Source organism: Callorhinus ursinus, unplaced genomic scaffold (genome assembly GCF_003265705.2).
Source record: "Callorhinus ursinus isolate GAN/ISIS: 27379988/994484 unplaced genomic scaffold, GSC_fseal_2.0 scaffold16, whole genome shotgun sequence".
NCBI lineage: Eukaryota > Metazoa > Chordata > Mammalia > Carnivora > Otariidae > Callorhinus > Callorhinus ursinus.
Window position 1 is genome coordinate 12529991 of NW_027397078.1, and position 14927 is coordinate 12544917.

At 36.8% G+C, this 14927-nt stretch overlaps 1 protein-coding gene across 1 annotated transcript in view; it reads right to left on the reverse strand.

Annotated features, from left to right (window-relative positions):
• Window positions 1-14927, reverse strand: part of CFAP47 (cilia and flagella associated protein 47) — a 514691-nt gene that overhangs the window by 230120 nt on the left and 269644 nt on the right. Inside the window, exons 40-41 of the mRNA XM_073901936.1 lie at window positions 10676-10762; window positions 1141-1211 (exon numbers count right to left, since the gene is read on the reverse strand). Coding sequence (XP_073758037.1) covers window positions 1141-1211; window positions 10676-10762 — 158 coding nt within the window. The remainder of the gene's footprint in view (window positions 1-1140; window positions 1212-10675; window positions 10763-14927) is intronic.

A 14927-nucleotide genomic window follows, 5' to 3' on the forward strand; every position in this document is an offset into this window, starting at 1 on the left:
ATATATACACATATACATATATGTTTCTATCATTTCTGTTGGTTTTAAAATGTGTCTACAAGTTCTTCAACACTGCCTTGAATGTGGTGATATGGTGGGGCAGTCTTAGTGACTTGATCCCAATGAATAGTATGCTAGAAAGCAGCAGTGTGACTTCTGACATTAGAGCGAACAATGTAATACAGTTTCTTCCTCATCATCCCTTTCTTGGCTCACTTGCTTTTAGAACCGAGTTGTCATCCTGTGAAGAAGCCTAGGCCACATGAAAAGCCACATGTAAGTGTCTAGGCCAACAGCCCCACCTGAAGTCCTAGCCAAAAGGTATTATCCAACAGATATGCGAGTCAGGAAGTCTTTGGGATGACTCCAGCCCCAGCCTCCATCTGACTGCAACTACATGAGGACGCTGAGCAAAAAGCATCTAGCTGAGGCCAGTCACTCCAGAAGTGTGGGAGATAATAATGCTCATACATTTTTATTGTTTAATGCCACTACATTTGGGGTGGTTTGTTCTGTAGCTAGAGATAACCAGAACATTCCTGTATCCATTTTCCTATCCACGTTCTATTCATATTTTCTAAATCTACAGTTATTTCATAAAACAAAGTAAATCTGTGTTCTCTGTGTAATTTTAAACATGGTGATACCTGTCACCTAAATAGGTTTAAACAGTTTAGAATAAGCCAAAAGAAACATAAAAGCCATTTATTTAAATACATTCATTGTATGGGTAAGGCAATTGGGACTCGAAGTAAAGAGAAAGATATAGAGTCCTCAAAGGGTCCCACTCTGCCAGCAATCCCCAGGGCTTGGCATTCTGTCTACTGTCATAACCATCCTTTGTTGAGTATTTCATTTACTGGTATGCTATCCACATTTTAAAAGTCAGACATGAAGACAAATGAAAGTTGTTTTTTTTTTTTTAAGATTTTATTTATTTATTTGAGAGAGAGAATGAGAGAGAGAGAGGATATGAGAGGGGGGAGGGTCAGAGGGAGAAGCAGACTCCCTGCCGAGCAGGGAGCCCAATGTGGGACTCGATCCCGGGACTCCAGGATCATGACCTGAGCCAAAGGCAGTCGCTTAACCAACTGAGCCACCCAGGTGCCCGACAAATGAGTTTTTATCTGAGGTACTCACAGGTTCTTAAGGCATTTGGGGAATGGCAACAACGCTCCACATTATCACTTTCAGGGCTATTCCCAGCATCACTGTCATAAGTAAATAGGAGAACAACATCAAAAACACAAATGAAACTCAAAAACAATTCTCTATCTTCATTAAATCTTATAGATCCTTAAAAATTATGGCTACCTACATGATATGCAAAGACCACAGATGTATTTCATATATCACCTTTATGTTTACATTGTTTCAGAAATTTTAAAAAATGCAAAAAGCAAACTAACAATCATCTATATTTCCACCACTGTTTTATACAATTAAGTAAAAACAATTCCTTTTTACTTATGAATACTATGGAGAAATAAATATTTGGAAATAAAAAAACCCAAATCCTGAGGCCCAAAAGTAGTGGTCTCAACTTAGGACTATATAGGTATTCTCTCCAAAAGTGGTTCTAGAACTTGATTTCTTGAAAGAGTCTCTTCTTTGAGCTTATTGTTTCTGCATTTGCTTCTTTCTCATAAAGAGAGGAGATACGGGCAGCTGTTTAAGCTCTGGTTGCATTTCTGAAAATTAATTAGCAGACCACAGCCTGAAACAACTGCCTCCCTTGAAAGGTTCCATATCTTCCAGAACCCATCAATTTCCCCCCCCAAATGGCTCAATATTCATGATTACTTTGCTCAACAAGCTGGCAATTAGCACCTGGGCTCTCAGATATTGTTTCCCTGATTTTTTTTTCTGAAAATACAAAAACTCCATATTTTCTCACCTTGTCATATGCTTTTGCCTGAATTTGTTTTTTATTTATTTGAGAGAATGAGCGGGGGGGGGGCAGAGGGGGAGAGAGAGAGAGAGAGGCAGACTCTCTGCTAAGCAGGAACCCCGACAGGGGCAGGGGTGGGGTGGGGGTTGGGAGGTTTGATCCCAGGACCCTGTGATCATGACCTGAGGCAAAGGCAGAGGCTTAACCAACTGAGCCACCCAGGCGCCCCTTGCTTTTGTCTGAATTTGATGCTGTAAAATTATATGGACTATTTCCAAGTAAAATTCTAGCCATATTGATTCTTTTTCTCTACTGCCTTTTCTTTCTTTTTTTTTTTAAGATTTTATTTATTTATTTGACAGAGAGAGACACAACGAGAAAGGGAACACAAGCAGGGGGAAGTGGGAGAGGGAGAAGCAGGCTTCCCATGGAGCAGGGAGCCCAAAGTGGGGCTAAATCCCAGGACCCTGGGATCATGACCTGAGCCAAAGGCAGACGCTTAACGACTGAGCCACCCAGGCGCCCCTCCACTGCCTTTTCTTGATACAACGTTCTTAATAAGGTTTACGGCATCTTATAATTATTCTCTGCTTTACTTCAATTCACAGACATTCTGATTAGCCGTTTTAGTATTTTATGTAATTTGAACATTTGACAGACACTTTAAGGCTATCAGAGACATACTAGATATTTTAGTATGGGGGAGACCATACAGAGAGTGGAAAAAACAACAAAGAATGCTTATTTCTCAAAGCATGGTTCCACTGCCATATCTGTAATGGAGCTCTAGGGAGAATGCCTGATTAAAATCCTCAGATAATTTCAGAACTTCATTTTGCTCAATACTCGCAATCTCCAGCCCTTCAGCCATTTTTTTTCATAATGAATAGAAAAGCAGAGCAATTTGGGCTTCATCTCCTTTTTCTTTTCTTTACATATTTTCTTGAAGAATAGCTAATGAAAGTGCCTTTTGAATAAATCAGAGTTGCCGTTTCCTCAAAGGAGACTCACAAACCCACAAAAATCGAGTTACCTGTACTATTTATGGTAAAGATGTATAGAAAAAAATTGCAGACTTAGAAATGTTATTACCTTGCCCATATAACTGGTGATTATCATGATTAATTCAGAGACATCAGAAAATAATTTAATTAAATAATTTGGTTCAGGTAAATTCTATTTTCCCTGATCAATGTTCTTGAGTCTAGAAATTCAGTGCTAAACCCAACTTGTTTATAAAACCAGTATCTTGCAGATCCAAAGACAGAACAGAAAACCCACTCTACCTTTTGGTTACTCCCTGCACCTCAAGTCTATATCATTTTCCTAAATGCTCACCAATCATTGTGGAAGCTATGGCAGAGGGAGCATTTTTAAACCCTTGGTCTTAAAGAAGAAATAGCATCAAAAGAGGCTAAAATTACACAAAATACTGTTGATCCAGCAAGGGAATATCTTTTACTAATTTAGTAGTGGGCTAAAGTCAGGGAGTGAAACCTACCTATGAGGTGTGAAGGGATGACATTTCTGTTTTTCTCTGCAGGAGTGATAGGAAGCTCTTTTCAAACTAAAATGACCAAAATGACATTGAACTGGTTCTATTCAGAGCTTGAATAAATCAGCCCCGAGAATGACTTCCTACTCAAACCTTTTCCAGTAGAGAGGGGAGATCTTTATTATAAGCCTTCACTGAAGCTACTCTTGGGCAAGCATTCACAGCCGTGTCCAAATCAAAGAGTGAATTTTCTGGTTCAAGACCAGTTTTCATGCATCACAGGAAGGAATATAAGTGGATCAATTTTGAGATTCCCTCCAACCTCCATGTGTCCAGGATTTCTTCAAAAAAGGACCTAGTGGCCCTCTGGAGGGCAGTAAAAATGGGATTTTGCCATTTTTTGTACCTCTTTGGCTCCTGAGCAATTGAGAGGTCTGTAAAACAAGGTGTGCCAACCTGGAGAGCTAGGACAGAGTGGATCTGTGAATTCAAATGGGGAAAAGGTCCATCTTGACTCCCACTAACTCTTAATAGCAATTTAAAACAAACCACAGTAGCATTAGCTTAATATGACTTGGTCACCAAATAATCATGGGTATATTTATATCACATTTCAATTCTTGTACATATCTTAAGCTATTATTGACATTCATAATTACTTTTAAAGTATGGTAGTTATTATGTCCACCAGTAGCTTTTATTGTGTATTCTGTTAATGAAGAAGTATGTCTTTTAACATACTACGATTTCAAAAAATTTTTATTATCTGCTGGAGTATGAGTTTCCTCTGTGTTGTAGACTGAATTGTGTCACCGTTAAAATAATATGTTAAAGCCCCAATTCTCCAAATGACTATATTTGGAGACAGGCCCGGTAAGAAGGTAATTAAGGCTAAATGAGGTCATAAGGGTGGGGTCCTGATACAACAGAATTAGTGTTCTTATGAGAAAAGTCAACAGGAAGCTCACTCTATGTACGCACAATGAGGTCATGTCAGCCCACAGCAAGAAGGCTGCCACCTACAAGTCAAGAGAAGAGGCTTCCGAGTGAAAACTATCTTGCCTGCACCTTGACCTTGGACTTCCAACCTCCAGAGCCGGGGGAAATAAATTTCTGTTGTTTAGGCCACTCTTTCGATGTTATTTTGTTATTACAGCCTGGGAAGATAAAGACACCCTGTAACCCTTTCATCTTATTTTAAGTATTTATAAAACATTATTCTGTGAAGTAGAACAGGCTTCCTCAGACTGGCAAAGGCTGTGATGACATTAAAAACACACATGAAGCTCCCATGTAGAGCAGAGGATCATGGCAGACTGTGACTCTTAGTACATACATCTGGCTTCTGATTCGCTCTGTGTTCCTTGGAGATTTGCCTAATTCTAAGTGCCACCAATTATTCAGGGTAGTAAAAGTGAAATATCTTAGAATCATGGCCATACAGAATCCAGCTTTTTTGGGTTGTTAGCAAGAATCAAGACTCAGAAAAATATCTCTACCAGGGCCTTCTTTCATTTGGGTGGTTACTCTGGGCCAAGCTACTCTGGGAGATAAGGATAACTGACAAAGCCCCTAAGCTCACAGGGTATAGTCTGTCATACAAAGTAAGTCTATAAGAAATAATGACAAAGCAGAAGGATAAACACTTCAACACCTTTTCAACTTTCATTCACATTCTTCCATAATCCATATGCATAAGCATATGTCTTGTATTTCCCCTTGCCTGTCCCCTCCTCCACTGCTTCAGCAATTCCTTCTTCCCAAGTTCCTTTTATACTTATAAGAAAGTTCTCCCCTGCTCTAGATTCAGGCCATCAAAATCTTACATTTCTGATCTCAATTTGTATATGATAAAGAACAGCAGAGTATAGCATATGTGTGAGAAGAAAGTGCTTAGTACCTCATTATTCTCTTTAAATGTCTTCTCTTTCTAGGTCTGCATTTTTTTTCTACCCGTCTTTACCATAAAAAGTGTAGGTAACTCAATATTTCTGGGTTTGAGGGTCTCTTTGAGAATAAGGCAACTGTGATTTATTCAAAAGGTACTTTCATTAGCTATTCTCCAAGAAAATACATAAAGAAAAGAGAAAGGAGAAGCCCAGGAAGATCTCTATATCTAGATGGTGACATTCCTTGTCAGTGAGCTCACAGAACTTTTTTTTTTTTTTTTTTTTGGTACAACATACATTACTGAATGCATTCTGCTCTGTACAATTGCCTCCACTTGTGTAGATTTTCTTTTTCTTCTCTACTTGATGGTTGGCTCCTTGAGAACCAGATCTATGACTTAATTATTTGATATTTCTATGGTACTAAGAACACTGCCTGAGGGGCCACTTAGTAAGAATTTATTAAATGATAAATAATTCAATGTTGCTGAAAAAACAGCAAGTCATATTACTGTAGGAAATTATTTACATAGTGTTCATTTCTGAGCACTGCTGACCCACCATTTAATTTTAAAGTGTGGCTAAAATCGGTGTCCTGTCCTGATCCTTTCTGGTAATCCTTTGGATTTAATTAGAATAAAAAGTTCTTAACTGCTCTTGCTTATGCTCATGGATCATTTTCCCGTAAAGTAAAATGTGTGATGAATATAAAGTTTTATCATCCATGTGGTTTCAAGTGTGCTGTTTTATATGTGTCTGTTGCTTAAGAAGAGCAGTTTATAGAGGCATTTAAAAAAATTTTAATAGGAAACTTTACCTTTTTTTATGCCACCTGAAAGGTAATTTCAGCAGTTTACTGCTCATTTGAGAAGAGAATGTTATTTGGGGAGATACTGACTGAAGTGATCTGAGGAGGAGTATCAGTTAGCATATGCTAGGTCATGCTGCAGTAACACCCCATATCTCAGTGGATTAGCACAATGGTCTACTTCATGCTCATGTTACATGTCCACCCTAGGTGGAGAGGATGCACTCAAAGATCCTTGGTGAAGGGAACTCCATTTCTATATATACTTCCTTAGTAATTGTATGAGGGAAAGGGAACGAGAAAAATTGTTCACTGGATCTTAAAGCTAGCCCTTGGAGAAAACATTTAGCACTTTTCCTCACATGCCATTGGCCAATTAAGTTATATGTTCACACATAACTTCAACTGGGGAAGTACAACATTACCACATGCCTAAAAAGAATAAAACAGGGATATTTGTTAAGAGCTCTAAAAAGAGATTGATAGTTTATGGAGTCATTTTTTTTAACCTTTTCTTGTTCTCTTATGTTATCTTGCTGATTAGACCTAGAGACCAGAATGGGTGTTATTGAGACAGTGTAATGCTTATTGTATGGCATGTTGCATACAAAAGTTATTAATCATAGAGGTACTACACCAGACTTCCATTTTGGTCATGATTAAAAATGCATGTTCTTAATTTATTTGTATCTGGAAATCTATACGAGACAAACATTAAGAGCAGCTTTAAGAAAAATGGTGTGTAACATTACTAAGTATTATTTTATTAAGACATACTTAAAGATCAAAAGGCCTCACCATGCCAATGAAGCCAGACTGATGAAATACTAGATAACTTTGTGCTAGTCGAAATAAAACTTTCCTTTGTGGCCCCTCAGGGGGGAACCTGTTGATTGCCTATCCCAGTATCCATGGGCCCTTCCCTCCTCACTGACAAAACCTTCATTTTATCGTGATGTGTATGTGGAGAAGGGTGGTTTCCCAGTCATCCTTCCAGCTAGATTTGGCCCAATGGCTATAAGCAGAAGTGCTGTGTGCTATTTCTGGGAAGTTGCCCTAACAGAGAAAGAAAGGGCACACTCTTACTGTGCTTCCTCCTTTCTGCTGCCTATAAAGTGGATTTGATTGTTGGACTTCTAGATACTTTAGTTGATCCTTGAGAAAGTGAATAAAGATTTACCTGCTACATGAACTGGTGCCTGGACGTGTTACACAACAAGCAGTCAGGACTCCCAAAAAGAGCCATAGTAAGTGTTCTTAAGAACTGTCAGAAAAACAGCCTTTGGGGTAAACTTAAGACTGTTCTATTTCAACCCAACATATGAATTTGGGGCTCAGCATTCAGCCCAGAACAGTGCTGACGTGATAAACCAGGGACCATCTCTTTTCCTTGAGAAACTGTAGCCTTTGCCTTTTTAAGTTCCACTCTCACCTTTGATCTGATAGACAGTCTTCAGAGAGGGGCAAAGGAGTAAATCCTCAATCCTTTAAACAAACGGCTCTGAATCATTCTTGGAGAGTTAATCTATAGAAGCCTAACTACTCTATGTTGGATCCTGTTCTCCCTGACCAATACTCAATATCACTATATCTTTGTTACTTTTATCAAAGGAGGCCTTCAGCAAGGAACCAAGACAGTAAAGTATTATAAATATGAATGGAAGAGACTATAGGAGAAAGAATGACCAATAATGTTTGAGACCATGATAGACACGCTTCTTCAGCTGTACTGCATGCTGAGTTGGCAATTATTTGGATGAGTACTTGCAAAGTGTCCTTTCCAACCAAAATTAAATTACAAATGTCTTAATACTTGCTTATTTCCATTACGGTTTATATTTGAGAAGCATAACATTAAAAAGATATCTTTAACTATAGCTTCAGTAATTATGACACTTTGGATCTAATCAAAACCATTCCAGAATATTATAGGGAGAAAAATCATGTTAAAATTTGGGATATAGAATTCCTATACTACATTCCAAATTAAGAAAATAGACTTGGAGCACCTGGGTAGCTCAGTCAGTTAAGCATCTGACTCTTCATTTCAGCTCAGGTCATGGTCTCAGGGTCATGAGATGGAGCCCCACCCTGGGCTCAGTGGGGTTTCTGCTTGGGATTCTCTCTCTCTCCCTCTCCCTCTGCCCCTCCCCCCATTCATTCACGCTCTTTCTCTCTCTAAAATAAATAAATAAAACTTTTAAAAAAAGAGAGAAAGCAGGCTTAATTTTGCTGCTTATTAAGCTGATCCAACTTTGAGTTACTTAGGCTCACAGATACCTATAGCACTACTTTGACATCTGACTCCAGTTTAATATATGATATTATAAATTATTTGCAATTAGTGTGGAGAAATTATTTCAAGGACATTCAGGAAAAATCTATCATGCCAGACACCTGCTTAATCAAGAAGCAAGGGACTGAAAAGATAAAAACTTAGAAGTGTTTACTGAAGAGTTTTTAGCAATACCAGCACTTCATAATACAAAGAAATTAACATAAAATACCTATAATATTCTGTTCTTATGGTATCTATAATGATGCTTTATCGCTCAAGATATTAATTCATTATTTTATTGTTCATTAAAGCAAAATGTAAAAGGAAGATTTCGAATGCCTTAGTTAAGCATGTAATTAGCATTCAATAAAACAAATGCTGTGAGACAAAAATGGTGTACTCCTTTAACATTTTTTCTTACAGAACAACCAATGAAGAAATCAAGCATAATAAATGTAATCCTTATAATCTCATAAAACTACTGGCTTAAATAGAAATTCACTTTTGGAAAATAAACTATATTCTTTTTAATCTTAGCAAGATCTGCACAAATCACTAAGAGTTCCTCATGACTTTAACATTGGTTATTTTTTTTTTAAAGATTTTATTTATTTATTTGAGAGAGAGAGAGAATGAGAGATAGAGAGCATGAGAGGGAAGAGGGTCAGAGGGAGAAGCAGACTCCCCGCCGAGCAGGGAGTCCGATGTGGGACTCGATCCCGGCACTCCAGGATCATGACCTGAGCCGAAGGCAGTCGCTTAACCAACTGAGCCACCCAGGCGCCCCAACATTGGTTATTCTTATGGTTTCAAAATCGCCAAATCCTTGACTCCTGATACAATTTTGCATCTAAAAGGATGACACTGTCATTGTCAATCATTACACAGAGACAAAGGTATAAAATAAACTAACAACATGGTAGCTATGAAATAGTTGTTTTAGTAACAGTCAACATATTCATGCATTCTTACATATAATGTATTATTTGTTTCAGACGTAAAGGTCTGGAAAAATGAAGGGGGGGAATCGGAGGGGAAGACGAACCATGAGAGACTATGGACTCTGAGAAACAAACTGAGGGTTCTGGAGGGGAGGGGGGTGGGGGGATGGGTTAACCTGGTGATGGGTATTAAAGAGGGCACGTACCAAATGGAGCACTGGGTGTTATACGCAAACAATGAATCATGGAACACTACATCAAAAACTAATGATGTAATGTTTGGTGATTACTATAACATAATAAAAAAAATGCATGCATTTCACTAATACATGCTTGCATTATTTTCTTTCTGCCTGATTTTCTTTAAGGTTGGCAATGTTGTTTTTATTCTCTTTCACATTAAATAGTTATTCGATAGTTTAAAATAGATCAGAAATATAAAACAATCTAACTTTTAAAAATTCTGCTTCTGTATTCCGAAGTCAAAGTTTCTTTCTAAACTAAATACAGACCTAATAATGTAGGTGGAACAAGCCTAAATACAGTTGATCCTCATTATCCACAAATTCTGGTTATTTGCAAATTTGTCTCCTCACTAAAATTGATTTGTAACCCCCAAATCCATACTCACGGAGCTTCCCCTGTTGTTTGCAGACATGTGCAGAGTGGCAAGAAGTTCCAGTCAGTGGTCACACAGTTCCCAGCTAAGGTCAAACAAGGCAACGCTGGGCCTTTCTGCTTCAGTTCTCATAGGTAGATGACCATGACCAGAGGAGGGAGATGGTAGGAGGCAGTACAGAAGTACAAATGTTCAAGAAGCTCCACCTCTGGGGCCAGGCGGGCAGAATTTGAAATGGTTTGTTGGCACCTTTGAGTGGGTCAGCCTCATACAAGTCATTTAACACTATAGAACCTTATTTTCTCTACGTGAAGAAACCAGATTTTACCAGGATGTGTTGTTTTTAGGATTCACAGTTATAATCTATGTAATTACATATATTTCTTCTAGGAATAATGGTTCAGTATTCATTCATTGAGTGCCACAATTTCATGGAACATAACTATCACAAATAATGAGAATCCACTGTATTTAAACAAGTGCATATTTATTCAGTCTTCATGCACATAGCCTAGCAACACATAAGAGAGTAGAACAACTGTGAATAATATAAATTCTATATAGAATATGAATTAAATATTTCAAATAAATGAAAACTACTGTAGCATTAATAACAAGTTTAAATGAATGCTAATTTCTTTTTTTTTTTTATTTTTTTTTTTCTTCTTTAGTTTTAATAACAAGTTTAAATGAATGCTAATTTCTTAGAATTTTTCCTGAGAAAATTATGAGCATAAAATATATTCACATTTACCCATGGTTCATGTGGTTAATGAATCGTCCAGATTCTGTTAATTGAGATGGCAAAGAGATAAATGTTGAGGATTCCACCAACCTGACACTAAAATAAATGAAAAAAGGATTATTTTGAATTCTACTATAACAAAATTCAAATGATCACAAAACATTCTTTTAAATTTTTTTCCATCATTCATAAAATATAATTAGAATCAGAATAAATTACAGTTTAAAAATCCACGTGTTCTCATTCTGCATCTCAAAACATATATGTTTTCAAAAAGGGAAAGATCAGGCCGCCTGGCTGGTTCAGTTGAAAGAGCATGCAACCCTTGATCTCAGGTTTGTGAGTTCAAGCCACATGCTGGGTGTAATGATTACTTAAAAAAAAAAAAAGGAAAGGAAAGATCTGGAATATGTAAAAAATAATATTCTATTACATGGAAAGGCAATACTAAATTCTTACAGCAAGGAAATTTAGAACAGAAATGACTGCCCAATTATATTCTAGAAACAATGAAATCATATACTGGTCTCAATGTATTGTCAGAGCTGTATACATTTCATAATTTCTAATCTTATTTTCAAAAAAGAGAATGTTTCTTTCAGGACTGGACATGAGATATGGATACCTAGCTAATCAGTGCATTAGTAAGTATGCCATCTTCGGGAATTACATAGCAGTTCAGCCCTTCTTATAAGATAATGCTCATTCATTCAGGAAACAGTTATGGAGACTCCATTATATGTTATAGGTGGGACTAAGTGCTGGAAATACAAGCATGAATCTGTTATCGTCTCTGCCTTAGGTTGCCCACATTATAGTGGAGGAAAGAGGAAATGATCCTCTAGATGTGGATGAAAGATGTCATGAAGAGTCATGTCAGGAATGCCTAATTCTATATGTAGAGTTGAAGAGAATCTGTATAATATTAATAACAGATTTATTCAAACTTGATTTTGTAGTAGGCCAAATGCAGGCTGCACCAAGATGGGCCACTTTGGTGTGAAGAATATTTTGAGTTAAAAGCAGTCAAAAACTAGCAGATTCAGGTCAAGCTCTTCATCTTCCTCTCAACTTACTACATTTTCATTGGAAAACAGATCCTGTACCAGGAAAAAAGCTATTAACAGAGATTCCTCTTTAGCTAAGAAAAATATCTGAATAGGACAATCTTTGTTTTCCAGACATCTCCTCTCACTTTCTTGCTAATGGTCTTCCTCCCCTTTGTATCCTCACACTCCTCTCTTCTTAGCTCATATAAGTCTCACGTTGACTCACTGTCTTTGGAATTTCACATGTGTGTGAATTCCCCTTATGTAAGAAACTAAATTTGATTTTCTCCTGTTAATCTGTCTCAGCTAATTAGATTCTTAGTTCAGCTAGAACGACCTTGAAGAGCAAATTGCTTCCTTCCCAACAATTTATTAAAATAAATCTTTATTAAATTAAAAAAAATCTTTATTATGTAACAGTTATTAAGCTCATAATATGAGCTTTACAATAAATAGATCAATAATAAAAATAAAATGTTTTAGTATTGAAACAGAAACACACATACAAACACACATACAACTGCATACAAAACTAAAATGTAACACATTCATATATCCTAACGTTTCAACGTTGAAGGGGTTCAGGATAGCCTCTGCTCCCAAAATGTCCCACTTTGGTGTGCAGATTATTTTAAGCTGAAGGCAATCAAGACCCTGTGGGCTCAAAAGAAACTTCTCCCTTTCCCTTAATTATAAAGAAGAATCTAAATTGGGGGTCTTTCCCAGAATAAGGGTTCTTAGCAGAAATAAATTTTATCTGAATGACCCATCTCTAGGGCAGAGCAAATGTCTAATTACCAAACATCTGCTTTTCTTCTCCCCCTGTGAGCTGCATTCCTTTCCTCTAAATTCCCAGACTCCTATCCCCTTCTCCTTAGTTCAGTATGACATATATACCTCATTTGGCTGTCTTTGGAATTTCCTTGTCTAGGTGGACTTCTCATACTTACACTATTAAATTTGATTTTCTCCTGTTAATATGTTTCACGTCAATGTGATTCACTGTCCAGCTAGAAGGACCCTTAAAGGGGACAGGAATTCTTGCTCACTGACAAAGCTAATGTCACTTTCTGTCCTTTTATTTTAAGTTGGTAGTTCTGAAAGTTTCATAAAAGGATTGTAAGGAATTATATTAATACTAAATACTAAAAATTTTTAAACAAAGAAAATTAACTGTAGGAAAATGTAAACAATGAACTATGTGAGACATGTATCAGACTACCAGATTTGCTTATATCATTTTAAAGTTATAGTTAGGCAAATGTAGGAAGAATTCCTCTCTAGAGGGTAATTTTAATTTAAATTAAGGCACTAAATTCTCATTCAAATCTCATAAAATTATGAGGCAGAAAAAATTTACTATGTTTCTTTATATTTCTTTAAATCCAAGGTGAATCTTCAGGGCAATTTATATGGGTCATAATTTGTTCTGGCTAAAAAATAGTCACAAGGATAATACAATTTTACACACAAATAAAAAGACTAAACCAATAAAGTAAATATTAGATTTTTTTGTATACGGTGCATGTACCATTTTGAGATAAAATAGCATTTGAAAAGTCCCTGCTTAATTACACCAAAGATGTCCTCCTTAAAAGAGAAATATTAACTACAAAAATGAAATACAAACTGCCATTAAAATGGAAAAAAGTCCTATTTCATTACTGTAGCTTCTAAATTGGCGGTTTTCACACTTCAGTGTGTATTAAAAACATCTGCAGTGCTTGGTCAAAATGCACATTTCCAAGCTCTATTTGCATGAATTCTGACTTAGTTAAGTCTGGCAAGGGTTCCAGGAGCCTCTATTTAAAACAAGCTCTCCAGATGCTTTTTAAATAGCTTATATATGGATTAAACTTTGAAAAATCTTGGCTTAGACCAGCAATGCTCTAACATTAATGTACAAAAAAATCCTCTGGAGATGTTAAATGCAGATTCTGACTCAAATGGATTGGGGTGGGCCTGACACTCTGTCCAACAAGCTCCCAGGTGATGCTGATTTTGCTGATTCAAGGACCATACTTTGAGAAGGAAGAGTCTAATCTAAAACAAAAACTATTTTTCAAATAATGAAACCAGGCTACCAGACAAAGAAAGGCAAGAAATAGCAGAGTTAGAACCATCACACATTCACTACCTTATAAAAGCAATAAAAACACTGGAAAAGACTGTAAAAATTAACTTTTTCAGAGCACTGGTTAATTAGTGAAAGGCTTGCAACAATTTGAGTAGTGTTTATTAAAAAAAAAAAACACACCTTGATGATAAGAACAGCAGAGTTTGTGGCCTTGTAACTTTTGTTATGTTGTAATTCCCATCTTTTCACTGCTCTGTAGTAGCCTTGAAAACCAGCAGCCTTGCAACTCAGGTATTTGTAAAATCTGGCAGACTTACAGCCACATGAGGGCATAGACCGAGACTGGAGCTCATCAAAAAAAAGTCCCATCCCTGAGTATTGTTACTTTTTCATCTGTCTTACAGCTCCCTAGAAAAATTCAGTTTGCAAGGTGTTGTCTTTACTGACCTGACTCAAAGGAAAACAGCAATATCCAGGATGTTTGCTGAAAACAATCAGTAGCAATTGTACCTGAGGTTCCTACAGCAAGTTGGATCAAACAAGAGCTTGCCAAAACATCAAAGGAAGATCTGGGGAACAAGAGGCCTATATGAGGGGTTGAAGTAGCTTGCTAGATCCCTAAACTATGTGAAAGGTCTTCAACCCTGTCTATGAGAGACAAAGATGTCCCACCAAATAAAGAACACTAACAAGCAGAGAAATCATTCAAAAGAACCAATTATAAATTTTGGACTTAAAAAGTACGGTATCTGAAATAAAAAATCACTAGAGGGACTAAACAGCAGGTTTGCAGTGGCAAAAGAAAGAACCAGTGTACCTGACAATGGGCCAGATAAAATGATTATCTCTAAAGAACAGAAAGAGAAAATAAATTAACACAGCCTCAGAAACCTGTGAGACACCATTAAGCATACAAACACAAGCCTAATCAGAATCCTGAAAAGATAAGAAAGAAAGAGGCAGAAAGAAAATGCAAAGAAATAAATGATGAAATATTCCCAAGTTTGGAGAGAAATATTAATTTACACATCCAAGAAGTCTAAAAAATGTTATTCAGAATAAACCCAAGGCAATCCAAAACTAGAAAATAATAGTCAAACTCTCAGTAAGCCAAGGCACGGTAAGCAGCAAGACA